General features: G+C 44.4%; 1 protein-coding gene across 1 annotated transcript; it reads right to left on the bottom strand.

Moving 5' to 3' along the window:
• Positions 1–301: 301 nt before the first annotated feature.
• SPEF1 (sperm flagellar 1) lies at positions 302–26,268 on the bottom strand. The gene is made up of 8 exons (XM_075186811.1): positions 26,211–26,268; positions 18,606–18,730; positions 12,928–13,039; positions 6,872–7,022; positions 4,254–4,296; positions 2,774–2,846; positions 1,499–1,604; positions 302–1,141 (listed from the first exon to the last, which is right to left on the bottom strand). The coding sequence occupies exons 2-8, from the start codon at positions 18,712–18,714 to the stop codon at positions 1,040–1,042; spliced, it is 696 nt and encodes a 231-aa protein (XP_075042912.1). The 5' UTR covers positions 18,715–18,730; positions 26,211–26,268; the 3' UTR covers positions 302–1,039.
• Between the last annotated feature and the right edge of the window lie 855 nt (positions 26,269–27,123).

Genomic DNA, 27,123 nt, shown 5'->3' with positions numbered 1-27,123 from the left:
ATTTTACTGCTGCATTTTCCCTATGTACATAAAGACACTGTATGAACTGTAACAAACTAAATAGGCTTTTTTATTGTAGATTAATGTAAAGCAAAATGTTATCAATAGTTTTTCATGGAATTTATGTAATTGTCTCCTGTGTGAAAGTATTCTAACTAATGAATATACAAAGAGTTAAATGAAGTATTCGTAAACAAATTTAAATAATAAATAATACATTTAAAAACAATACACACGTTTTTGACTCTTTCTCTTCAATGCTCTACCCCCACTCGCTCTGTTTTACTCTCCCTCCCTCCCTCTTTACTTCCATTGCTCTCCCCCTCTCTTTTCTCTCTCCATACTGTGAGGCCTATATTGTTCTTATCAATATTAGCCATTCAATAAGTAATTTCTTATTCTCTCTGACAGCCAACGCCATGTAACTAATGTGACAAAGAAAATGGTAGGAGTTAGGTATACAGCTGACAGTCTGCAGGGCACGGCTGCCAGCAGAGTTACACATTTGTACAGCAGTACACCTAGCTTACAGATATACAGGTGGAGGACATATGTGTGACGAAATAATAGTTTTTCCATAGCTAACAACAGCTGACAGGGTGTATCTGCTGTGAGAGTAATCAAGCTGAGCACCTGAAGATAACTCAAGCTAGGTCTGGGGGAGGAGTGTAAACTATTTAAACCTGGGCAGTCATTATGCAGTGTGACCGATGCTGAACAAGCTTGCCATTGACTAGGGCGATGGTCTCTGTTTATTTAGCATTAGGGTTACAAGAAAGTGTGTGGAACGTTGTGTTATGTGTTACTTTGCCATCTTGACGATAAAAGCAAAGTACAAGCAGGACGTTGTCGTGTGTGTATCGTCGGAAGGACTCCCGTGTCACACTAAAGAAGACAGAGTTTTGGCAAACGTACAAATGTCAATCATAATATTTTAGATCTAGAATCAATGCAGAGACGGTTACAGGTACAGGAGGAAGAGTAGAAGACATTCGCTTGTCAGTAATCACTGTGGAGATCCGGCTTCCAGATCGGAGGATCATTTCTTCTCAGCCTCCTGCAGACGCCGTGACAGATCATCTATCCGGACGTTCTTCAGGTGCACCAGCTGCTCCAATCGCCGGAGCTTCGCCTGTAAGATCTGAAACACTGCTAATTAGTATCCTCTGCTACCTCACGTCCTTCTCACAGCTCCCAGAGTCATGGGTTATGTGGATTATCACATGTGACTGGGGGGGCTCAGGGAGGAGATAAAGGGATTATGGGGAAGAAAAAGGAAACAATGGCAGAATGCTGACTGGTGAGCTCCGTAGGCAGACTCATTAGCAGCATCATAGAAACTAAGGTCTTATAACAAGATTATTTTATATATTTATCTCTTAATATTTACACTACACAAGTACAAAGAGAAAATAGAATATACAGATAGAATCCCTTTAAGATACCATTATCATGTGACCAAGGAACTGGCACAAAGGATGCTGGGAGTTCTGCTCACCTGATTGGCTTCTTGTGAAGTCATCAGCGCCTGCTCTTTCTCTGCCAACTGTATGCGGAGACTGGTATCTGAATTGGCAGCCTGGGAGTAGCCATGCTGGGGCTTACTGAGGAGGGAAGGCAAAGTATCAGGGGTATAGATGTTAAATTAAACTGCTACTATTGTGTATTAAACTGGGGAGTGGGGGGGTGAGGTCAGAAGGGAAACGGGGGTCCACATATTTTTTTCAGTTCAGGTTCCATTAAAATGAATAGGGCTCCTGCCACACCCCCAGGAAAGAAAGATTGTTCTCTTCTAAAGTACATCTACTGCTATATGAAATCTGGGCTTCCAGTTCCATTGTATATGCCCACAACAATGGATCCTGGCAGGTGAGGCGGTAACGTTACCGCTCCAGTCCAGTATCGCTGGAACTGCCTGGGCAGCGATCAACAATGACCTGTTCTTGCCTATGCCTGGCAAATAATGATGATTGCAAACTCTAAAGTGCACCTGCTAGCTTCTCACGCTGGAGGCAGCCATTTTGTGGGCTGAGACAATATTTGTGAAAAGGCAGCCTATCAATTTACTAGGAGCTAGTGACATCAAGGCAGGAGATAGTTAGTGCCGTATTCCTAGGCTTCAAGACATCATCAGGGCAGGAGATACTTAGTGCCGTGTTCCTAGGCTTCAAGCGTGCCCCTAAGACTCATTTCTTTATTCAAGTCTATCAGTCTCCGTCTAACTCCCTGGTCCCGGCTGTCTCCCCCAGTCAGTACCACCCTATCTGTGTCTCCTCCTTTCCGTTAGGGTGTGAGCTCTCAGGATCAGGGCCCTCTGTCCTTGTATTCTCCTTCTACTATTCCATCACCCTCTGTACCTCTTGGCTGCTTCCCTCGCCCTGTTTTCTTAAGCTCAGTCCTACTTCCCGCTGATTACTACCATCACTCTCACTCACTGTCCCTCATATAATTTGATGAGTTACCGTGATACTTGTATTTTTATTCATTCAGTATGTCTGGTCTTTGTATTTTGTTCTTCATGTGTCATGTTATGTGTTATGGATCGCTGCTTTCTGTATGTCATGTACGGCGCTGCGGACCCTTTGTGGTGCCTTATAAATAAAAGATAATAATAATAATAATAATAATAATAGTGAATTGCTAGGCTGAATATTGGTCCAGCCCATTAAATGGCCGCCTCCACTGCATCCAATCGCAGTCATTGAGGTGAACTACAAGAAGAACAGAGAATGCTCAATGTCATTACAGGAACAAGAAACCCCACGTCACCCACCTTCCGTGTTCACCCTTCGGGGCCCCCCGGGGGCTGCTGTCTGTACCGTTACTCTTCAGCTTTGTAGCGTAGCCTGAGACAGAGAAGTGGTTTGGAATAAACTGTATACACAACATAGGAGATTTTTCCATCATTATTTAGTGAAAAGTTACTTCTCTCTCTCTCCCTCTCAGTCTCTCTCTTGCTCTCTCTCAGTCTCTCTATCAGTCTCTTTCTCTCCCTCTCTCTGTCTCTCTCTCTCAGTCTCTCTCTCCCCTCTCTTCCTCTCTCTCGCTCCCCCTGTCTCTTCCTCTCTCCCTTCTCTCTCCCTCTCTCTCTCTCTCTCTCTCAGTCTGTCTCTCTCTCCCCTCTCTCCCCCCACTCTCTCTCTCTCAGTCTGTCTCTCTCTCCCCTCTCTCCCCCCACTCTCTCCCTCTCTCTCTCTCAGTCTGTCTCTCTCCCCACTCTCTCTCCTCCCTCTCCCCTCTCTCCCTCTCCCCTCTCTCCCTCTCCCCTCTCTCTCTCCCCTCTCTCTCTCCCTCTCTCTCTCCCCACTCTCTCTCCTCCCTCTCCCCTCTCACTCTCTCCCCCCCTCTCCTCTCTCCCCCTGTCTCTCCCTCTTTCCCCTCTCTCTCCCCACTCTCTCCCTCTCTCTCTCTCTCAGTCTGTCTCTCTCTCCCCCCACTCTCTCCCTCTCTCTCTCTCAGTCTGTCTCTCTCTCCACTCTCTCTCCTCCCTCTCCCCTCTCACTCTCTCCCCCCCTCTCCTCTCTCCCCCTGTCTCTCCCTCTCTCCCCTCTCTCTCCCCACTCTCTCTCTCCTCTCTCCCACTATAGACTGCACAGACAGAGACATATTTTCCATTGATGTCGCTCATGTTCATCCTATCCTCACTTACTGAGACCGCTGCGCTGAAGTTACACAGTATAGGGTGTCAGAGGACATTACCGAGGAGCATATGGTATCACAGACCAGTATATACTGTAGTCTCCCCAGGAGTTGGAGGAAGAGGTGGTGTCTATTGGCTTATCACAGACCTGGAGACTTTCCATTATTGGCAAATAGGTGGGCAGGGCAATCATTGAAGGGTAATTGTTATATAGAACAAAGCCTGGGAATCTCTGCGGGCAGCTTAGATGGCATATACCGGGTGCCCGCTGGCTCAGTAGGAACGACGAACCCTGGGTAAGTAACACTCTGCATTCATGTGTAACTGGGTGTAAGTGACATTTAGTTCTCAGTATAAAACTAAACCAAAGTAGAACAATTATGACAGAACTGTGACCTGGGCTCAGTAAGGCATACAGCGCTACAGTATACGAAGGCGCTTTATTCCTCATTGACATGATATATACTAAAAATAAACAATAGCTATGTGTTTGGAAGTTGGCAAAGTATTGGACTTCTAATTAAGGTCTCATTATATACAAAGCCTTAACCATATCTGTCTAAGAGAGATAGACGGCAACGTAGTCAAAGCATTTGTTAAAGTTGGGTGTTACCTGTATCCGTGTGGTTATTGGGCTCCACGCGTGGGCTCATCTCCTGTGTGGAAAGTCAGGACATAGAGGGGATTGCAGGACAGTACCATAGGCATAGACCACAATCATTTCACTATCAAAACCACATGGCCACACCCCTAATCTGCTATGCCCCTGCCCTCAATTCAAACAGCCACACCCAGAGCCGCATGCCACGCCCAGACCACGAGCCATACCCAGACCACAGGCCACGCTCAGACCCACAGGCCACTCCCCATTTGCTTGCAGTAAGAATGGGATTATGCGGTGTATGACTTGGTCTGGTATGATTTTATTGGAAAACTACCATAGCAGCTGCAGTAACATTGGTGGCCAGCAGGAGGCGATGTGACTCCAGTGTTTATTAGACGCATTAGCTTGTAGATTTTTGTATAACAGGGATTTTATTTACTTTGCTATTGTCCTGTATGTTGCTTTTATATATCTATGTGTATAGTAAGAATTAAGTTTGGCAGCTTCCATTATTAAAAAAAGTAAGTGTGAAGCCCTATCTACAAAAGTCTGGTGTTTGCCTGTGAGACACACAGTGTAGACCCTGTCTCAAAATGGCTGCCTTCTCTGGAGGTAATTTATCATGGGTAAAATGGCCGCTCTGCACCGCAATTACAGCTGCAGACTTGTGTGAACATTGATTTGTGCAGGTAGACTTTCACCAGGGAACGAAGGTTCACTTAGGGGCAAATTTTTGCACACACAGAGGGTAGTTGGGTGGAAGGAGGCTGTAGTATGGAAGATGCGGACCGTTGTAGTCCAAATAGAAAGAGGATCCTCTGAAATCCATATACAAACTACTCATTATAAACGACCGCCACCAAATAACTATAACCAGGGGTAACCGGTACTCCCTTGGTCATTTCACTCTTTATGGCGAACAGATGAGCCGTTTCTTTATGGGGATTTCTAAGGGTTTTTCATTTATGTGGACTACGACGGATCAAGAAGAAAGTAGATTTTATTTCCTCTTAATAAAGTGGTGAATGATTTTTTTTTTTTTACTTAATTATTTAATAACATTTATTGAATTATAGTGAAGAGTCTGAGTGATCTTTAGAGTAGGATTGGTAACATCTAAAAGGAGGTGGGATGCAAAGAACAGCGGACATCATGGAAGCCCCATACTCGTCGTCTCCCTGGTGTAGTGAAACCTGCCTGTGATGTCTAGCCTGGGGCTGGAGTTCACTATAGCACAGGGACACCATACTCATAACTTCACAGTGGACAGCAGCTCAGGATGACTTGTGCTGGGGCTGGTTGAGGAGTTGGTGAGGTTGCGCTGGCTGAGTTAATTTAATGGAAATGGGTGATACTATAGGGGCTGGAGGTTGGGCTCCGATCTTTACACAGGACCCCTCCTAAAAGTTTTTCCACTTTTCTGTACTTTCGGCTTGTTGCAGGTCCTACGAGTGGCACGGCGTATCATGATGTGTGCACTGGTGCAAATCCAAGGTGTACTGTGGTAGGCATCAGCCTGCTCCATCAATAATCTGGGCTCCTCTGTTTTAGTGTCACTAGTCCTAGTTAATTGATAGTATTATCATTAATATCGGTCAGCCCATTAATGGCTGCTTCCACTGAGTAGAGGCGACAGGTACATATTAAAAGAATATAATACTGAAACACCAGTTGATTTACTTTCTATTTCTGGTTGCAGGAGAAGACAGGGGTACTCTTGTGTCTGTGAGTAGTTATTACTCAGTAAGGCCAAGCAAGTACTCTGCTATTATCTCTGGGAATTGGACACCAGAACCACTGGTCCATCATAATCCGTGGATTTCATTACATTTCGGCTACGCAATATCCCACTCGGTAATTCGATATACACAGAAGTGCAGAATAGTTTATAATCTTGTTTTACCATCAGTGAAAATACCCAGTCTGTTTTACTGGACCTACTCACACGAATGTCAGTCACACGGTTTCCCCTATATCTCAGAGTATACAGAGTACAGAATAGGGTAGGTCTCAGGTAAGGCCATCAACAAAGCTGCACCAACATACATCTCTTCTCTTGTCTCAAAATATCTCCCAACTCGGCAACTCCATTCTGCACAAGATCTACGTCTCTCTTCCACTCTCATCACATCCTCCTATTCCCGGTTACAGGACTTTTTTTCGGTCTGCGCCCACTTTGTGGAATTCCCTCCATCGCACAGTAAGACTTTCCTCTAGTCTTCAAACCTTCAAGCGTTCACTGAAAACCCACCTCTTCAGGTAAGCTTATGATATTCCTCAACCACCATCTTAACCTCACTACATTACCCTATTACCACCCACACAATTTCACACAAGACAACTACCCCCTGAGCAACATTGTTGTGTGACGGAATCATTTAGCTTATGCGTCACTTTTACCTTTGCAGTTTGGCTGGGCCAAAATGCAAAATGTAGACTTAACCTCATTTATCAAACTCCCATTGTCCCATAGATTGTAAGCTTGCGATCAGGGCCTTCTCACCTCTTTGTCTGTTTTACCCAGTTTGTTTATTAGTTTACTATGTTTGTCCTCAATTGTAAAGCGCTACGGAATATGTTGGCGCTATATAAATGATGATGATGATAAGTGCCCGTTGCAGTGTTACCTGGGACGAGTCTTGCGCCATCTGTTTCTGTCTCTCTTCGATCTTCTGTCTCAGTGTATGGAGCACCAGCTCCACCACCCCTGGAGAGCACTGGATAATCTTACGGATCACATCATCCGGAACTGAAAAGTTAATTTTGCTCAGAACTTTCCTAAATAGAGTAAAAAAAATGTCTTATTTAGAGAAGATGCAGAATGTTACCAGCCAGGCAGAGATATGTACAGTAAATTATTGCTCAATAACATCACAAAACACAGTCTGTAAGGGGAGGAGCAGATCTCCGGGTATACAGGATGCCGTTTGTCCATCCGTCATTACATCTACATAAATAAACATAAAGCTGCATATAACTGCCTTATAGATCACAATGTGGCCAAATAATGGATTAAATGGGTCTTGTAGATAAGTCAGGGATCAAAAAATGTTTATCTTCTAAGGTGCTTATACAGCCAAAATTAAATTCCACAGTAGTCATGGTAGATGGTAAATCCACCAATATCAAATAATTGTCAAAGTCCCAACAATCGAATTAGGAGCTTCATGAAATCTTGTTATTATTATACAATGTTTCTCAAATGTATAAAAAGTGAATAATACAGTTGAGAGGGGGTCTGTATAATGATCCAAAATCAGATCACATGGGGCGAGGTGGCAGATTTTAAATAGGTTCCATTTTGGGTTAACGAAGACATAGATGAGATGACAGACGCTTGAATGACAGTCCTGGACATTTATATTATTTCAGAAGAGAAAACTCCAGATCGCAGAGGGGATGAGACAGGCTGTGGGTAGGTTTGGAATGAGAAGAAGGTGGAAGTGTGGAACTCATCAGAGGAAGAAGGGTGACTGGGGGTTTGGGAAGCTTAGATAAGTTTTTCAGATTAATATTGGCTGTGAAGGACAAAATCTGAAATTGTGACAAAGGAAATAACGTTAGGCAGAATAATACTGCACTGAATGGTCTGCACTAGACTTGATGAGTGGATGGAAGAACTTGGGAAGGAAATGAAAGGTCAGCTGGAATGAACAGGAAAGAAGAAAACGGTGGAGGACAGAAGCTCCAGTAATGATCTGGAGATACCTGGGACTGAGAAGGGCTAAAAGGAAAATTAGAGAGTCTTGAAGTGAGGTAATTGTAACTCGGAACTCCATGTAAACGTGGGGAGATCCACCTCTGTGGAGGAAGTGGACAGTCTGAATAGAGCCAGAAGAAACTGAGATGGGAAAATAGGAAAGAGGAGAAATTGGGGTAATACAGTTTTAATAAAGTGTCTGAGTGCATTTACCCAGTATATGAGGATATCCAAGTGTGGTAGAGGGGGTGGAAATTGTCGAGTTCAACTGTCAGAGTCAATGAATTGTGCTGAACAACTTTTTGCTCCCCATTATTGGCAGAGTTAACGATGGGGAGATAAGAACAGAGATGAGGACAAAGTTGATTTATACTTATGAAGACTCGGGAGAGGAATTGTCAGGAGAGGTTGCAAGGAACAGCCTTGGCGTCGGTTGGAGAGGGAAGATGCCAAGGGACCAGGAGGAATGTTGGGTGGAAGGGGGGTGGGTGGGACTGGGTTAGAGATCAAAGATGGAGATCTATTTTGTGTAAAGTAATCTATGTCTTATTTTTTTAATCAATACCCTGAAATCTGCCCAAGAAGGACGGATACTGCCGTGATACTGAACAGGGGATATATCTGTCAGACGTCATATAGATACTGTCTAAGAGAAAGATAATCCTAGCAATGTGTGGTGTTTAGACTGTTGAAATACAGGAACATCAGTCCCTATGTTGGACAATAAAGGCTTTCCACACGGAGCAGATTACTGTCAGGGGGAAGGAGCGGGGAACAGGTTGTACAGTCAGGAGGGGGAGAGACAGGCGGTATATATAGATCCTCGGCCTCTGCCAAAATCAAAGGCCAAGTATCCTGTCATGGAATTCTTAAACCTCCTCACTCTGAACGCCAGAGTTCTCTGTTTCAGGAGGTAAACAATGCAGGGAGCTTGTAATTAATGTAATTAATGTAATTAATGTAATTTCTCAGACATTGGAGAAGTGGATGAGAGACAGACTGCAGGAACCAATAGAAAACTAGGGGAGGGACAGCAGACTTTACACTTTTGAACATAGGATAATGTGTATCAGCGTTTTATGGCTCTTTATTACATCAGCAAATATCTCAAATATATTGTTTTCCCCAATGATAACCCTGCCGGCAGCAAAGTTTTCCGGGGCATCCGTGTGTTGGGAGGTGTCCCGCTCACCATGACGAGCAGGTGAGATGGGCACCTGTCACTGGTACATACCAGGACAATTTTGGGAGGTTCGCCGTATTCATAGTTGGAATTTCTAGGAGTTCTAGTGACGCGATTCACAGCGAGTTGCGTCATCCTGGTACACTGAGAAGCGGGATGTGGGGCCTGGGTGATGAGATCTGTCTGGCCGAGGCCCCTATAGTTGGCAGATCTCATATAAAGTGGTTTGAGGATGACCCCATGGCTGGGAGATGCAAGTCTTATGGGGCCTATTATCATCCTCCAAAGTGCAGTTTTCAGAGGATTACCGCATTCGTTAGTAACAGGGCTATTTATAATTATAGGATCTCTGGAGATATCGGAGATCTCTGCTGCCGTCCCAGACTTATCGTTCACAAATCAAGTCCCCATAGGTGTCTATTGGGACTACGAAGATGGCATTAGCCGTTCTGTCCTATGGGTAGAGCATCGCAGGAGCGGGGGCTTAGGATCCCTCCCTGGCAGGTTTGGTGCTCACCCCCATCGCAAATTCTGCCTGCCCATAGGAACCTGTAAGTAAAGTGATCGCTCTTCCGATCACTTCTCTATAAACTATTCAGCGGCACAGGCTCCTATCAGATCTTCTGTCCCTGATGAACAATGTTAATAAATAGGCACAATAAATAATTTCTTATTAATGCAATAAGAAATGATAGTAATGAAATCACAAGCATTATTCATGGGTGCAATGACACACGTTTTTGTTGAAGAACTTTTACAGTACCCATCATGTAACATTAATAGTACAGCCTCAGTAAACGTCTGATAACAATATACAGTTATTAAGGTCATAATATATAAGGTATAAAGCTTTGCCCCTTCGTCTCTGTTTCATAAACACATCAGACATTATTTATATAACTGTTGATAAGGGCACTTGCAACATATGTTTTAGCTACGTGTTGTGTGCTCAGATATCTGTGTAATGTGCAGTGTGTAGGTGAAAGGTCATTTTAAAGGGCAACCAAACTTTAACATAGACAGCAGCTGCTGCAACGAGTCCTTTGTCCAAACTTGTATTTGTGGTTCACCTTTCAGGCCAAGGCTGCGCACACACAGGTCGATAGCGGTCATCTTAGGACCACACTTTTCATATGTCTGATAAAATTCTGATATTAATCATCAGGTCCAATATAGATTGTAAGCCTGTGAGCAGGGTTCTCTTACCTCTCTGTCTGTATGTTTTACTTGCCTACTCTCCTGGAATTCCCGGGAGGCTCCCGAATTTCGGGGAGTCCTCACGGACTCCCAGAAGAGTAGGCAAAGCTCCCACATTTGCCAAAATTCACGGCAGTGAATGGAGGGGGTGGGGCTTAATCGCAACATTAAGATCCGTCCCCTTCATTCAATGCCGTGAATTTCAGCTTTTTATAGTAGGGGCGGGGCTATGGTGGAGAAATCTTAAAAGTTGGCATGTATGCTGTATGTATTAGCCAGTACTGTCTTATTAATGTTTGTTCCCAATTGTAAAGCGCTACGGAATTTGCTGGCGCTATATAAATAAATGTTGATGATGATGATATTGCTGCATGTGTACCATGAAGATTAAAGTGACGGAAGGTGACGGTCAATTATATGGAGATATATAACCAATGTGATTGTGCCGGATCTCAGAGTAAAGCTTAGACAGGACGTCTTTTATGTATCAGTGATGTTAAACAAGAGATTGGGTCTATCTTTAGAAAGACAATTTTTAGTTCAATCAGAGGTGGCGCAGCACATTATTCCCTCACCTTGTAAAAGATGAGAAATCAGCTTATGTGAGAGACAAACTGTCACACGACAGATTGTGGTAAGCCGTAATTATCAGTGTTATCTGTCCTTAGCTACACTAACATGTACAGCTTCCCCCTCACACGATGTTTCCAGCTCACCGTACAGAATAAGGGTAAGTTACAAAAGTGCAAATGAGTACGTGAAAGTAGAAGCATCTGCTGGGGTGCAAAAATAAGCCTCTTCTGATGCTGTCCATTTCTGCATTTAATTTCATTGTGTGGGGTGAGATTATATAGATGTGAATCAATGGCTGCAGAACATTTTCTCACTGCAAAAGGATTTTGTAGGCCGTGTCGTAGCTGATGGTGGAAACCAGGCACAGAGAGGGTAGGGTGGGTGGTGAAGTGTGTAGGACAGAGGCGTGGTGCAGGTACGGAGAGGAGAGGGTAGGGTGGGTGGTGAAGTGTGTAGGACAGAGGCGTGGTGCAGGTACGGAGAGGAGAGGGTAGGGTGGGTGGTGAAGTGTGTAGGACAGAGGCGTGGTGCAGGTACGGAGAGGAGAGGGTAGGATGGGTGGTGAAGTGTGTAGGACAGAGGCGTGGTGCAGGTACGGAGAGGAGAGGGTAAGATGGGTGGTGAAGTGTGTAGGACAGAGGCGTGGTGCAGGTACGGAGAGGAGAGGGTAGGGTGGGTGGTGAAGTGTGTAGGACAGAGGCGTGGTGCAGGTACGGAGAGGAGAGGGTAGGATGGGTGGTGAAGTGTGTAGGACAGAGGCGTGGTGCAGGTACGGAGAGGAGAGGGTAAGATGGGTGGTGAAGTGTGTAGGACAGAGGCGTGGTGCAGGTACGGAGAGGAGAGGGTAGGGTGGGTGGTGAAGTGTGTAGGACAGAGGCGTGGTGCAGGTACGGAGAGGAGAGGGTAGGATGGGTGGTGAAGTGTGTAGGACAGAGGCGTGGTGCAGGTACGGAGAGGAGAGGGTAAGATGGGCAGTGTAGGTTAAGGCTCTAATACAGAGGTGTAGGAAAAACAGAAATAGGGGAGGATAGAAAGGTTGTAAGACAGAGGTGTGGGGGAGGCAGACAAGGGAGGGTAGGATGGGTGGTGAAGGGGACAGAGGTGTAGGGCATGTAAAGGGATGGGAGGGTAGGATGGGTGGTGAAGGGGACAGAGGTGTAGAAATGGTATGGAGAAGAGATGGTAGGATAGGTGGTGTAGGGAATACAGGTGTAGGGCAGATACGGGGAGGGGGACACAGGAGTACTCACAGGTTCAGTGTGGTCCAGTTAGGGTAGGTACGGAGAGGGGACGGTAGGATTGACAGTGAAGTTGACAGAGATGCAGAGATGGTACAGAGTGGAGGGTAGGATGGGTAGTGAAGGGGACAGTGTTGTAGGGCAGGTGCAGAGAGGGGAGGATAGGATGGACAGTGAAGTTGACAGAGATGGTACAGAGTGGAGGGTAGGATGGGTAGTGAAGGAGACAGTATTGTAGGGCAGGTGCAGAGAGGGGAGGATAGGATGGACAGTGAAGGGGACAGAGGTGTAGACATGGTATGGAAAGGAGAGGGTAGGTTGAATGGTGAAGGGAACAGAGGTTTAAGAATGGTACAGAGAGGAGATGGGAGGTGAAGGGGAAAGGTGTAAGACAGAAGAGTGTGGAGGCATATAAGGGTGGGGGTAGGAAAGAAGAAGGATGGGTGAGGAGAAGGGCAAGGGTGGAAGTTCCTTGTGTGCTCCTTCTACTATTCCATCACCCCCTGTACCTCTTGGCTGCTTCCCTAGCCCTGTTTTCCCTGTTTTTTAAGCTTCAGCCTACTTTTGCTGATTTCTACCATCTCTTTCACTAATCTGATTTGCTTTACCCAGTCACCTGTGTTTGTACACATTTTTGTATCATGTTGTGTCTTGGTTCTGTTCTCTGTATATGTAATGTACGGCGCTGAGGACCCTTTGTGGCGCCTTATAAATCAAAGATAATAATAATAATAATAATAATAATAATAATAATAAAAGTTGGGGTTGAGAGAAGGACACAGGGGTACTCACCTTTTTAGTGTGGTCCAGTTATTGAATTTCTGCTGGGTGGAATTGGCTGGGACGTAGTTATGCATCTCCACAAGTTTTGGGAAATGAAATTTGACTAGTTCGGCCGTCAGCACTAGATGGGCAGAGAAACAGGACATGATTAATGTTACTTCTCATTTAACATTACAACTGAGCACGTTCTGCATGTATTTCCCAGAATCCTCAGCACTGTACATATGGGGGCAACATAACACTGTGACCAGGACACTCTCTACAGTAGAGGATAGACCAGTCATTAAAGACTGAGTAATATTTTTGGAGAAACATGGGCTGACATATCTATAAATATGGCAGCATCTGGTTAGCAACTTCTGATGGATTTTCTAAATAAACAGAGCTTTGACATTCTCAGGAAGGCAGCGCACTCTCCTGTACAACTTTCTGATGATCTATCGTTAATGACCTGTCCCTCTGCTGATATAGTGAGCGCCCTGTTTACAATAGACAGTATAGTATTGAATGACTCCCTGTGTCGATATACACATCCCACTCAATGGATTCAGATCTATTATTTTCCTTGCTCTCGGTATATATGTACAGCTCAGTACAACCTACGCTGAGAAACATTGTCCTGGAAGATCTCAGATAGTCATCAGCAGCGATTGGAGAAGTTATGTGCTGTAGAAACCTCAAATCACTAATTTCAAGGGACCAGGAAAAATTGGTGTAAATTTCACTTACAAGAAGGGAAAAGTCTAAAAACATACAAGGCAAACTGACATTGACTACATTGGATTATGCTGTGAAGATGATGTCCTGACATGTATGGAAACCTATCAGTGCAGGAAAATGAGACATCAACTTGATGCAAACATCCTAAACTGAGGAAACATTTTTAGTGCTGGGAAGTGTCAGCCAGCGGGACATGACCAATGCAGGGCGCCTGCTCCGGGTCCTGCTGCTCCTGTTTGATACAGGGACGGTCTCATGGATCTGGGTTGAGGACCTCTGAGACTCCCACCTGTGATTTGCAGGCTGACCTCGTGAAGCCTAGATAGGGCCCCCCAAGGGAAGCTAGGGGGCCGGGAAAGTGGGAAGGAGATGAGCGGCATCACATCCGTTGCCTCAGGTTGGTATATATCCAGGCAGCCATGTGGAGGTTATCCCACCCTCCATCCCAGTGTATTAGGTTATGTGAGGGTTAAAGAAGTGGAAGTTATATGGGTGGGTCGCAGTTTGTACAATGTTCAAATTCGATTTATATAAAAGAAAGAAGAGAGATGAAGTATGTACAATACTGAAATTAATTTGCTTTGCATTGTCTATTTCCTGCCACAGTCAGTGTTGCGTTTGAGGGGAGGGGGCTTGCTAGTTGTACCTGGCAGGGGTGAGGACGGTCACACATAAAGTTGACAGCTGGACAGCGTTTGGAACAATTTGGGAGGATCCTCAGGACTTGGTCTTGATGGCGATCCCATCAGGTCCCCCCCCCAGGGGCAGGGTATTACTCCCTTGTGGGGTTGTCGCCACGACTGAACGTCAAGTGGACGGGGAAAGTGCATGGTGTACCTGTGGTGTGGGGATCGGGCACAGTACCCATGGTCTGATGAGATGGTGATTGGGTGCAGTACCCATGGTCTGATGAGATGGTGTGTGGTGCAGTACCCGTGGTCTGATGAGATGGTGTGTGGTGCAGTACCCGTGGTCTGAAGAGATGGTGATTGGGTGCAGTACCCGTGGTCTGATGAGATGGTGATTGGGTGCAGTACCCGTGGTCTGATGAGATGGTGATTGGGTGCAGTACCTGTGCACTGATGAGATGGTGATTGGGGGCAGTACCCGTGGTCTGATGAGATATTGTGTGGTGCAGTACCCGTGGTCTGAAGAGATGGTGATTGGGTGCAGTACCCGTGGTCTGAAGAGATGGTGATTGAGTGCAGTACCCGTGCACTGATGAGATGGTGATTGGGTGCAGTACCCTCGCACTGATGAGATGGTGATTGGGTGCAGTACCCGTGCACTGATGAGATGGTGATTGGGTGCAGTACCCGTGCACTGATGAGATGGTGATTGGGTGCAGTACCCGTGGTCTGATGAGATGGTGATTGGGTGCAGTACCCGTGCACTGATGAGATGGTGATTGGGTGCAGTACCCGTGGTCTGATGAGATGGTGATTGGGTGCAGTACCCGTGCACTGATGAGATGGTGATTTTGTGCAGTACCCGTGGTCTGATGAGATGGTGATTGGGGGCAGTACCCGTGGTCTGACGAGATGGTGATTGGGGGCAGTACCCGTGGTCTGATGAGATGGTGATTGGGCACAGTACCCATGGGCCTTTTGAGGAATTAAATTGATTGAAAGTTGGTTTGATTGTGAAAGGTATAATAAAGGCTTCAGCCACATTTTCTCCACTGTAGGTTTGTCAGGCTGTGGTTATCAGGTGGAGGGCTGTTGGGGGCAGAGGGGCAGGAAGCTCCCCCATCTAAGGTCACGTATCCTCTATGTACAGTATTATGGGGCAACTTTTCCCATTGATATAAAGTGACCAATCGTGGTGTAATTAGCAGGTCCAGTAATACTGTGCAGCAATATAACTATACTGTGTGACATCAGGAGAATGGGACCATTGTGGGATGAGGGGACTGTAAAAAAAATGGGACATCCAGGAATGTGTAAAATCAGGGGGGTAAAATGGGGCATTTGCCCGTCATTCAGATGTCTGGAGAGTAAAGTACAACCAGCAGACTCATGTTTAGTGTCTGGATCCTGAATAATCCTGTCTGGTAATTGATCTGCATAAGCTCCAGCCTTGTACACACATAATTACTTCTGGTAATTAGAAGGTTGTACATCACTAATTACAGGAACACCAGCTATGTAACGAGCACAGCACCTTCTGTCAGACACAGACTGCGGGGGATGAGTCATGCTGTACATCCAAATTACTGGGGCTCTCCTGAACATTACAGAACTGCGTCCCCCGGGATAAGAAGAGCCCCACCATGGGTTAAACATATAAAGAGCGGATCTACGGATCTATAGCTTATATGTCACCTGCAGGAAGAAAGCCCCCCTGCCCCTGTACTGTGCCTGGGTGGGCTCTATCTCTCTCTCTCCATGTACACTGTACCCGGTACATCATACTTTCCAGCCTTTTTAAACTTCTTTCTGGGAGATTCCAGGCAGGGGGGCGTGGTTGGAGGGTGGGAGGGGCCAAAAGATGCCATTTACCGTGAATCGCATCATTTTGACAGCAAGATGCCGTTTCCAGGATATTTGCCTGCTATCCTGGGAGTCCGGGACACCTACCCGAATTTCGGGAGTCTCCCAGACATTCCGGGAGAGTTGGCAAGTATGCGGTACATACGCTGTATGACCATTTCCCGGCACGTCTAAGTCCAGCTCTGAGCATGACAAAGTTATTTGTTTTTCTGCCGTATCTCTTGCTTTAGTTATAGATCACATGACAGTCTTGTATGCATGCTATAACATGTGTGCAATCACAAGCAGCTGTAAACATGTATGTTATGTACAGTAGATAATAACAGCATTCTAAAAAATGTATTTCATGGGAATTTTTTTTTTACTGTTTTATCATCAATGCCTTTATTATTAACAGGTGACATAAAATTAAATATTTTTTTTTTCATTGTGAATTTATTGAGTCACATGGGTATCGGACGCATCCTACAGCATCGTGTGAAATAGAGCACAGCAGACCTGCCCCCAATATCAGCAGCGCACGTGTCTTGAGATCTCTGCCTTGATCAATTCTGCAGTACGTAAAGCGTAAATACGTGCGTATAATACTACAGGTGGGTAGCGCTCAGAATGCCTTAATGACTCAGGCCCTTATGTTTAGAGGAAATTGTGAGTTGTTTGAAAAAAAAGTGCAGAGCTGCCAATATGTTTGGCCAGGACTGTATATTATACATAGACAGCAGTAGTGACCCCTGGTGGATGACTTGTGGTAGTGTTCAGCGATGGAAGATATAACTCAGTGACTATTAAACTAGTGTATTATAAGGAATAATAGTTCCCCTATTGTAAAAGTTCTTTGACCTGTATAAAAGTATTCATCCTGCAGGATTGTGCTTTTATATGGTGACACAAACACTTAGTGGCTCCTAATATCCTGATATTTTACAGTAAAATATAGTTTTAAAAAAAAAGAATTTATTTTAAGCATTAAAAAATCAGTAAAGGATTAAAAAATGTTTTCTTTCTGACAATAAAGCACAGTTTCAATATTTTTTTTTTTAATGCTTCGGATAGCAATAACACAAGTACCCTCACAATACATGTTAAATAGATTCCCCATACAGAGGGGAGGGGAAGCCATTCCTGGTGAAAGTTGGCTAAACTTATTCCTGGCAGGTTTACAATGATCATTAAAACCACCTGCTTGGACTCCACCAGACCTCTGAAGGTGTCCTGTGGTATCTGGTACCAAGACGTTAGCAGCAGATCCTTTAAGTCCCGTAGTTGTGAGGTGGGGCCTCCATGACTCGGATTTGTTGTTCCAGCACATCCCACAGATGCTCGATCGGATTGAGATCTGGGAAATTTGGAGGCCAAGTTAACACCATGAACTCTCTGTCATGTTCCTCAAACCATTCCTGAACAACTTTTGCAGTGTGGTAGGGCACATTATCCTGCTGAAAGAGGACACTGACGTTGGCGAATACCATTGCCATGAAGGGGTGCACTTGGTCTGTAGCAATGTTTAGTTAGGTGGCACGTGTCAAAGTAACATCCACATGAATGCCAGGACTTAAGGTTTCCCAGCAGAACATTGCCCAGAGCATCACACTGCCTCCGCCGGCTGCCTTCTTCCCATAGTGCATCCTGGTGCCATCTCTTCCCCGGGTAAATGACGCACACGCACTCAGCTGTCCACATGATGTAATAGAAAATGTGATTCATCAGATCGGGCAACCTTCTTCCATTGCTCCATGGTCCACTTCTGGTGCTCAAGTGCCCATTGTTGGTGCTTTCAGCGGTGGACAGGGGTCAGCATGGGCACTTTGACCGGTCTGCGGCTGCAGAGCCCCATACGCAGCAAGCTGTGATGCACTGTGTGTTCTGACACCTTTCTGTCATAGTCAGCAGTAATTTTTTCAGCAATTTGTGCTACAGTAGCTCTTCTGTGGGATTGGACCAGACGGGCGTCTTCACTCCCCACGCGCATCAATGAGCCTTAGGCGCCCATGACCCTGTCGCTGGTTCATTGATTGTCCTTCCTTGGACCAGGTTTGGTAGGTACTAACCACTATACTGGGAACACCCCACAAGACCTGACGTTTTAGAGATGCTCTGACCCAGTCATGTAGCCATCACAATCTGGCCCTTGTCAAAGTCCTCAGATCCTTACACTGCCCATTTTTCCTGCTTCCAACCAATAACTTCAAGATCTGACTGGTCACTTGCTGCCTAATATATCCCACCCCTGACAGGTGCCATTGTAACCAGATAATCAATGTTATTCACTTGTCAGTGGTTTTATATTGTGGCTGATCGGTGCCAGAGTTAATCTGCTAAGAGAAAATGAGACCTATCAACAATACGGCTCTTAAACCTTTTATAAGACAGCCCCTAAGACTCTACTGGACGGGGATCAATGCACCTGGACGCCCCCTTCTCTGTGCCTATGACCATGCCCCTATAACAATGTCAATCTGAGAAATGTATACTGACCTCCATCACTGAAGTCTCGGGTGATGTTCTTCTTAGGTCTGGAAAGAGGGATTTTATCTACCCAGGAGTACAGATCATGCAAGTTCTGCTCATCAAACTCTGCAGCCATCCTGCGACTCAGTGTCCTGTAATGTACAATGTATATTCCTCAGTGTCCTGTAATGTACAATGTATATTCCTCTGTCTCCTGCAATGTACAATGTATATTTCTCAGTGTCCTGCAATGTACAATGTATATTCCTCAGTGTCCTGCAATGTACACTGTGTATTCCTCAGTGTCCTGTAATGTACAATATATATTCCTCAGTGTCCTGCAATGTGCACTGTATATTCCTCAGTGTCCTGCAATGTACACTGTATATTCCTCAGTGTCCTGTAATGTACAATGTATATTCCTCTGTGTCCTGCAATGTACAATGTATATTCCTCAGTGTCCTGCAATGTACACTGTATATTCCTCAGTGTCCTGTAATGTACAATGTATATTCCTCAGTGTCCTGTAATGTACAATGTATATTCCTCAGTGTCCTGTAATGTACAATGTATATTCCTCTGTGTCCTGCAATGTACAATGTATATTCCTCAGTGTCCTGCAATGTACAATGTATATTCCTCAGTGTCCTGTAATGTACAATGTATATTCCTCAGTGTCCTGTAATGTACAATGTATATTCCTCAGTGTCCTGTAATGTACAATGTATATTCCTCTGTGTCCTGCAATGTACAATGTATATTCCTCAGTGTCCTGCAATGTACAATGTATATTCCTCAGTGTCCTGCAATGTACACTGTATATTCCTCAGTGTCCTGTACTGTATAATGTATATTCCTCAGTGTCCTGTAATGTACAATGTATATTCCTCAGTGTCCTGCAATGTACAATGTATATTCCTCTGTGTCCTGTAATGTACAATGTATATTCCTCAGTGTCCTGCACTGTATAATGTATATTCCTCAGTGTCCTGCACTGTATAATGTATATTCCTCTGTGTCCTGTAATGTACAATGTATATTCCTCAGTGTCCTGCAATGTACAATGTATATTCCTCAGTGTCCTGTAATGTACAATGTATATTCCTCAGTGTCCTGTAATGTACAATGTATATTCCTCAGTGTCCTGCACTGTACAATGTATATTCCTCAGTGTCCTGTAATGTACAATGTATATTCCTCAGTGTCCTGTAATGTACAATGTATATTCCTCAGTGTCCTGTAATGTACAATGTATATTCCTCTGTGTCCTGCAATGTACAATGTATATTCCTCAGTGTCCTGCAATGTACACTGTATATTCCTCAGTGTCCTGTACTGTATAATGTATATTCCTCAGTGTCCTGTAATGTACAATGTATATTCCTCAGTGTCCTGCAATGTACAATGTATATTCCTCTGTGTCCTGTAATGTACAATGTATATTCCTCAGTGTCCTGCACTGTATAATGTATATTCCTCAGTGTCCTGCACTGTATAATGTATATTCCTCTGTGTCCTGTAATGTACAATGTATATTCCTCAGTGTCCTGTAATGTACAATGTATATTCCTCTGTGTCCTGCAATGTACAATGTATATTCCTCAGTGTCCTGCAATGTACAATGTATATTCCTCAGTGTCCTGCAATGTACAATGTATATTCCTCAGTGTCCTGCAATGTACACTGTATATTCCTCAGTGTCCTGTACTGTATAATGTATATTCCTCAGTGTCCTGTAATGTACAATGTATATTCCTCAGTGTCCTGCAATGTACAATGTATATTCCTCTGTGTCCTGTAATGTACAATGTATATTCCTCAGTGTCCTGCACTGTATAATGTATATTCCTCAGTGTCCTGCACTGTATAATGTATATTCCTCTGTGTCCTGTAATGTACAATGTATATTCCTCAGTGTCCTGCAATGTACAATGTATATTCCTCAGTGTCCTGTAATGTACAATGTATATTCCTCAGTGTCCTGTAATGTACAATGTATATTCCTCAGTGTCCTGCACTGTACAATGTATATTCCTCAGTGTCCTGTAATGTACAATGTATATTCCTCAGTGTCCTGTAATGTACAATGTATATTCCTCAGTGTCCTGCAATGTACAATGTATATTCCTCTGTGTCCTGCAATGTACAATGTATATTCCTCAGTGTCCTGCAATGTACAATGTATATTCCTCAGTGTCCTGCAATGTACAATGTATATTCCTCAGTGTCCTGCAATGTACAATGTATATTCCTCTGTGTCCTGTAATGTACAATGTATATTCCTCAGTGTCCTGCAATGTACAATGTATATTCCTCAGTGTCCTGTAATGTACAATGTATATTCCTCTGTGTCCTGCAATGTACAATGTATATTCCTCAGTGTCCTGCAATGTACACTGTATATTCCTCAGTGTCCTGCACTGTATAATGTATATTCCTCAGTGTCCTGCAATGTACACTGTATATTCCTCAGTGTCCTGCACTGTACAATGTATATTCCTCAGTGTCCTGTAATGTATAATGTATATTCTTCAGTGTCCTGCAATGTACAATGTATATTCCTCTGTGTCCTGTAATGTACAATGTATATTCCTCAGTGTCCTGCACTGTATAATGTATATTCCTCAGTGTCCTGCACTGTATAATGTATATTCCTCTGTGTCCTGTAATGTACAATGTATATTCCTCAGTGTCCTGCAATGTACAATGTATATTCCTCAGTGTCCTGTAATGTACAATGTATATTCCTCAGTGTCCTGTAATGTACAATGTATATTCCTCAGTGTCCTGTAATGTACAATGTATATTCCTCTGTGTCCTGCAATGTACAATGTATATTCTGGGCCTGATCAACCACTAGGCTGACCAGGCTGCAGCCTGGTGCGCTGGGTCCCGGGGGGGCGCGGCGCTGCGGGTATTTATTTATTTTTTTCATTCTTTTTTTTTTTTTACTTTCTTCATTCATTTTTTTTTCGGGGTGGGGGAGGGGGGGGTGGCCGCGGGGGGGGTGGAGGGCTCGACGATCAAAAGCATTGGTGGTCAGTGGTTAGCAACACACAGCCAATCGCCAGGCTGCCTGTTGCTGTGCAGCAGACAGGAAGCAGGACGTCTTCACTTCCTATCTGCTGCACAACTACAGGTAAGTGAAGGGGGGAACTGCCCTGCATATCTATAGGGATGGGGGGAACTGCCCTGCATATCTATAGGGAGGGGGGGAGAACTGCCCTGCATATCTATAGGGAGGGGGGGACTGCCTGCATATCTATAGGGAGGGGGAGAACTGCCCTGCATATCTATAGGGAGGGGGGGACTGCCCTGCATATCTATAGGGAGGGGGGGGGAGAACTGCCCTGCATATCTATAGGGAGGGGGGGGACTGCCCTGCATATCTATAGGGAGGGGGGGAACTGCCCTGCATATCTATAGGGAGGGGGGGGGACTGCCCTGCATATCTATAGGGAGGGGGGGGGAGAACTGCCCTGCATATCTATAGGCAGGTGGGGGAACTGCCCTGCATATCTATAGGGAGGGGGGAGAACTGCCCTGCATATCTATAGGGAGGTGGGGGAACTGCCCTGCATATCTATAGGGAGGTGGGGGAACTGCCCTGCATATCTATAGGGAGGGGGGGGGACTGCCCTGCATATCTATAGGGAGGGGGGGAACTGCCCTGCATATCTATAGGGAGGGGGGGGGAACTGCCCTGCATATCTATAGGGAGGGGGGGAACTGCCCTGCATATCTATAGGGAGGGGGGGAACTGCCCTGCATATCTATAGGGAGGGGGGGAACTGCCCTGCATATCTATAGGGAGGGGGGGGGACTGCCCTGCATATCTATAGGGAGGGGGGGAACTGCCCTGCATATCTATAGGGAGGGCGAGAACTGCCCTGCATATCTATAGGGAGGGGGGGGGACTGCCCTGCATATCTATAGGGAGGGGGGGGGGGGAACTGCCCTGCATATCTATAGGGAGGGGGGGGGGAGAACTGCCCTGCATATCTATAGGGAGGGGGGGGGGAGAACTGCCCTGCATATCTATAGGGAGGGGGGGGGAACTGCCCTGCATATCTATAGGGAGGGGGGGAACTGCCCTGCATATCTATAGGGAGGGGGGGGGGACTGCCCTGCATATCTATAGGGAGGGGGGGGGAACTGCCCTGCATATCTATAGGGAGGGGGGGGAACTGCCCTGCATATCTATAGGGAGGGGGGGAGAACTGCCCTGCATATCTATAGGGAGGGGGGGGGGACTACCCTGCATATCTATAGGGAGGAGAGGGGGGACTGTCATGCATATGTATAGGGAGGGAGAGGGGGACTGTCATACAAATCTATAGGGTGGGAGGGGGGCTGCCATGAAAAATCTATAGGGAGGTAGAGAGATTGATATGTATGAAGGAGGGCAGAGGAGGGGGGCTGATATATGTGACTGGGGGAGTTTTGAAGTGACGGGGGGGATAGCTACAGAGTGGAGGTAAGGAAAATAGCTGCAAGGGGGGTGGATGCAGGGTGGAAGGTAAAGAAAATGGCTGCAGCAGGGGTTAAGGAAAATGGCTGTGGGGGGGGTTTGTGGTTAAGGAAAATGGCTGCAGGGGGTATTTAAAAAATAGAGCAGCTTTGGGGGGGCAGAATCTCATGATTGTGTGGTGGTCACATGGGTGGTCCCAGCAATCAATAGAATATTAAATATTAGTGAGATGGGGCTGGTAGAGGTTTGTATTTGATTGACAACAAATATTCAGATATTGCTTATATATGCCTGTCCAATGGGGTTTTAGCTGGCCATAATGGAGTGTTTTGTTTTAACTAAATGGTCTAATGATTCAGGGTTTGTTAACATTTTGCATTTTAATACATTTTTGCATTTTCAAAACAGGACGCCAACTTTCCAGAAGCCAGCGAGAGGATAACAAAGTTGCAAGAGAGAAGAGAAAGAACAGGTAAGAGACAATGGCACAATTGTCTAAATTTGAATGCTGGAGAATACACCTAAACATTCATATTCAGGAGTGTTCCTATACACCTATATATTCGGAGGAGGGGGGGGGCGCTGCGGCCGTATTAGCCTAGGGCGGCCAGAACCCTTAATCAGGCCCTGTGTATATTCCTGTGTCCTGTAATGTACAATGTATATTCCTCTGTGTCCTGCAATGTACAATGTATATTCCTCTGTGTCCTGCAATGTACAATGTATATTCTCTGTGTCCTGTAATGTACAATGTATATTCCTCAGTGTCCTGCACTGTACAATGTATATTCTTCAGTGTCCTGTAATGTACAATGTATATTCCTCTGTGTCCTGTAATGTACAATGTATATTCCTCAGTGTCCTGCAATGTACAATGTATATTCCTCAGTGTCCTGCAATGTACAATGTATATTCTTCAATGTCCTGTAATGTACAATGTATATTCCTCTGTGTCCTGTAATGTACAATGTATATTCCTCAGTGTCCTGCAATGTACAATGTATATTCCTCTGTGTCCTGTAATGTACAATGTATATTCCTCAGTGTCCTGTAATGTACAATGTATATTCCTCAGTGTCCTGCAGTGTACAATGTATATTCCTCAGTGTCCTGCAATGTACAATGTATATTCCTCTGTGTCCTGTAATGTACAATGTATATTCCTCAGTGTCTTGTAATGTACAATGTATATTCCTCAGTGTCCTGTACTGTATAATGTATATTCCTCAGTGTCCTGTAATGTACAATGTATATTCCTCTGTGTCCTGTAATGTACAATGTATATTCCTCAGTGTCCTGCAGTGTACAATGTATATTCCTCAGTGTCCTGCAATGTACAATGTATATTCCTCTGTGTCCTGTAATGTACAATGTATATTCCTCAGTGTCTTGTAATGTACAATGTATATTCCTCAGTGTCCTGTACTGTATAATGTATATTCCTCAGTGTCCTGTAATGTACAATGTATATTCCTCAGTGTCCTGCAATGTACAATGTATATTCCTCAGTGTCCTGTAATGTACAATGTATATTCCTCTGTGTCCTGTAATGTACAATGTATATTCCTCTGTGTCCTGCAATGTACAATGTATATTCCTCAGTGTCCTGCACTGTACACTGTATATTCCTCTGTGTCCTGCAATGTACAATGTATATTCCTCAGTGTCCTGCAATGTACAATGTATATTCCTCTGTGTCCTGTAATGTACACTGTATATTCCTCTGTGTCCTGTAATGTACAATGTATATTCCTCTGTGTCCTGTAATGTACAATGTATATTCCTCAGTGTCCTGTAATGTACAATGTATATTCCTCAGTGTCCTGCAATGTACAATGTATATTCCTCAGTGTCCTGTAATGTACAATGTATATTCCTCTGTGTCCTGTAATGTACAATGTATATTCCTCTGTGTCCTGTAATGTACAATGTATATTCCTCAGTGTCCTGTAATGTACAATGTATATTCCTCTGTGTCCTGCAATGTACAATGTATATTCCTCAGTGTCCTGTAATGTACAATGTATATTCCTCTGTGTCCTGTAATGTACAATGTATATTCCTCTGTGTCCTGCAATGTACAATGTATATTCCTCTGTGTCCTGTAATGTACAATGTATATTCCTCAGTGTCCTGTAATGTACAATGTATATTCCTCTGTGTCCTGTAATGTACAATGTATATTCCTCAGTGTCCTGTAATGTACAATGTATATTCCTCTGTGTCCTGTAATGTACAATGTATATTCCTCTGTGTCCTGTAATGTACAATGTATATTCCTCTGTGTCCTGCAATGTACAATGTATATTCCTATGTGTCCTGTAATGTACAATGTATATTCCTCAGAGTTCTGCACTGTACAATGTATATTCCTCAGTGTCCTGCAATGTACAATGTATATTCCTCTGTGTCCTGTAATGTACAATGTATATTCCTCTGTGTCCTGTAATGTACACTGTGTATTCCTCAGTGTCCTGTAATGTACAATGTATATTCCTCTGTGTCCTGTAATGTACAATGTATATTCCTCTGTGTCCTGTAATGTACAATGTATATTCCTCAGTGTCCTGCAGTGTACACTGTATATTCCTCAGTGTCCTGCAATGTACACTGTATATTCCTCAGTGTCCTGCACTGTACACTGTATATTCCTCAGTGTCCTGTAATGTACAATGTATATTCCTCTGTGTCCTGCAATGTACAATGTATATTCCTCTGTGTCCTGTAATGTACACTGTATATTCCTCAGTGTCCTGCAATGTACACTGTATATTCCTCAGTGTCCTGCAATGTACAATGTATATTCCTCTGTGTCCTGTAATGTACACTGTATATTCCTCAGTGTCCTGCAATGTACAATGTATATTCCTCTGTGTCCTGTAATGTACAATGTATATTCCTCAGTGTCCTGCACTGTACAATGTATATTCCTCAGTGTCCTGCACTGTACACTGTATATTCCTCAGTGTCCTGTAATGTACAATGTATATTCCTCTGTGTCCTGCAATGTACACTGTATATTCCTCTGTGTCCTGCAATGTACAATGTATATTCCTCAGTGTCCTGTAATGTACAATGTATATTCCTCAGTGTCCTGCAGTGTACAATATATAAGTATATATGTATAGAGGTGTAAGCACGTCTCTCCCCAGTATACACACCTGCTGATTCAGGTATGCAGCCAGCATCCATATTGTTTATAGTAACCATAGCAACAGGTGTAACAGGAGTCCAGGAAGCCCCAGGTGTGTCTGGGAGATGTAGTCTTAGACTGCTAGGGGGAGTGTTTCTTAACAAACATTATTGGTACAATACTCAGCTACTTTGCTGGATTTATACACAGGAATGTGTGTTGTTATTGCCCTAGGAGTAGTATATAATAGTCTTACCATTTGCTTCATGCTGTGATGATATGCACACGCTATAAGCACACAGAATAAGACTCATATTTATAACGTCGCTGTAATACGCTCTATTTATCATTTTAAAGTATAATCTCAAAATACTGCCAGACCCAAGTATTGGTAAATGTATAAGTAGTAGTGTATTAGCGCATAGTGTATTAGCACATAGTGTATTAGCGCACAGTGTATTAGCACATAGTGTATTAGCGCACAGTGTATTAGCGCACAGTGTATTAGCCCACAGTGTATTAGCACATAGTGTATTAGCGCATAGTGTATTAGCGCACAGTGTATTAGCGCACAGTGTATTAGCGCATAGTGTTTTAGCGCACAGTGTATTAGTGCATAGTGTATTAGTGCATGTTGTATTAGCACATAGTGTATTAGCGCACAGTGTATTAGCGCACATTGTATTAGCGCATAGTGTTTTAGCGCACAGTGTATTAGTGCATAGTGTATTAGTGCATGTTGTATTAGCACATAGTGTATTAGCGCACAGTGTATTAGCGCACAGTGTATTAGCGCATAGTGTATTAGCGCACAGTGTATTAGCGCACAGTGTATTAGCGCATAGTGTTTTAACGCACAGTGTATTAGTGCATAGTGTATTAGTGCATGTTGTATTAGCACATAGTGTATTAGCGCATAGTGTATTAGCGCATAGTGTATT

The sequence above is a fragment of the Mixophyes fleayi genome, chromosome 1 (assembly GCF_038048845.1).
Source record: "Mixophyes fleayi isolate aMixFle1 chromosome 1, aMixFle1.hap1, whole genome shotgun sequence".
NCBI lineage: Eukaryota > Metazoa > Chordata > Amphibia > Anura > Limnodynastidae > Mixophyes > Mixophyes fleayi.
Note: the sequence above shows the minus strand (reverse complement) of the source record. Positions and strands in the feature narration are given on the sequence as shown.

Excerpts from the sequence above, each read along its gene's own strand:
- SPEF1 (XM_075186811.1), bottom strand. The coding sequence starts at position 18,714 with ATGGCTGCAGAGTTTGATGAGCAGAACTTGCATGATCTGTACTCCTGG. Across the intron at positions 7,023-12,927 it reads AACTGGACCACACTAAAAAG|GAAAGTTCTGAGCAAAATTA; the intron begins GTGAGTACCCCT and ends TACTCTATTTAG. Across the intron at positions 1,605-2,773 it reads CCGAAGGGTGAACACGGAAG|TAAGCCCCAGCATGGCTACT; the intron begins GTGGGTGACGTG and ends TTCCCTCCTCAG.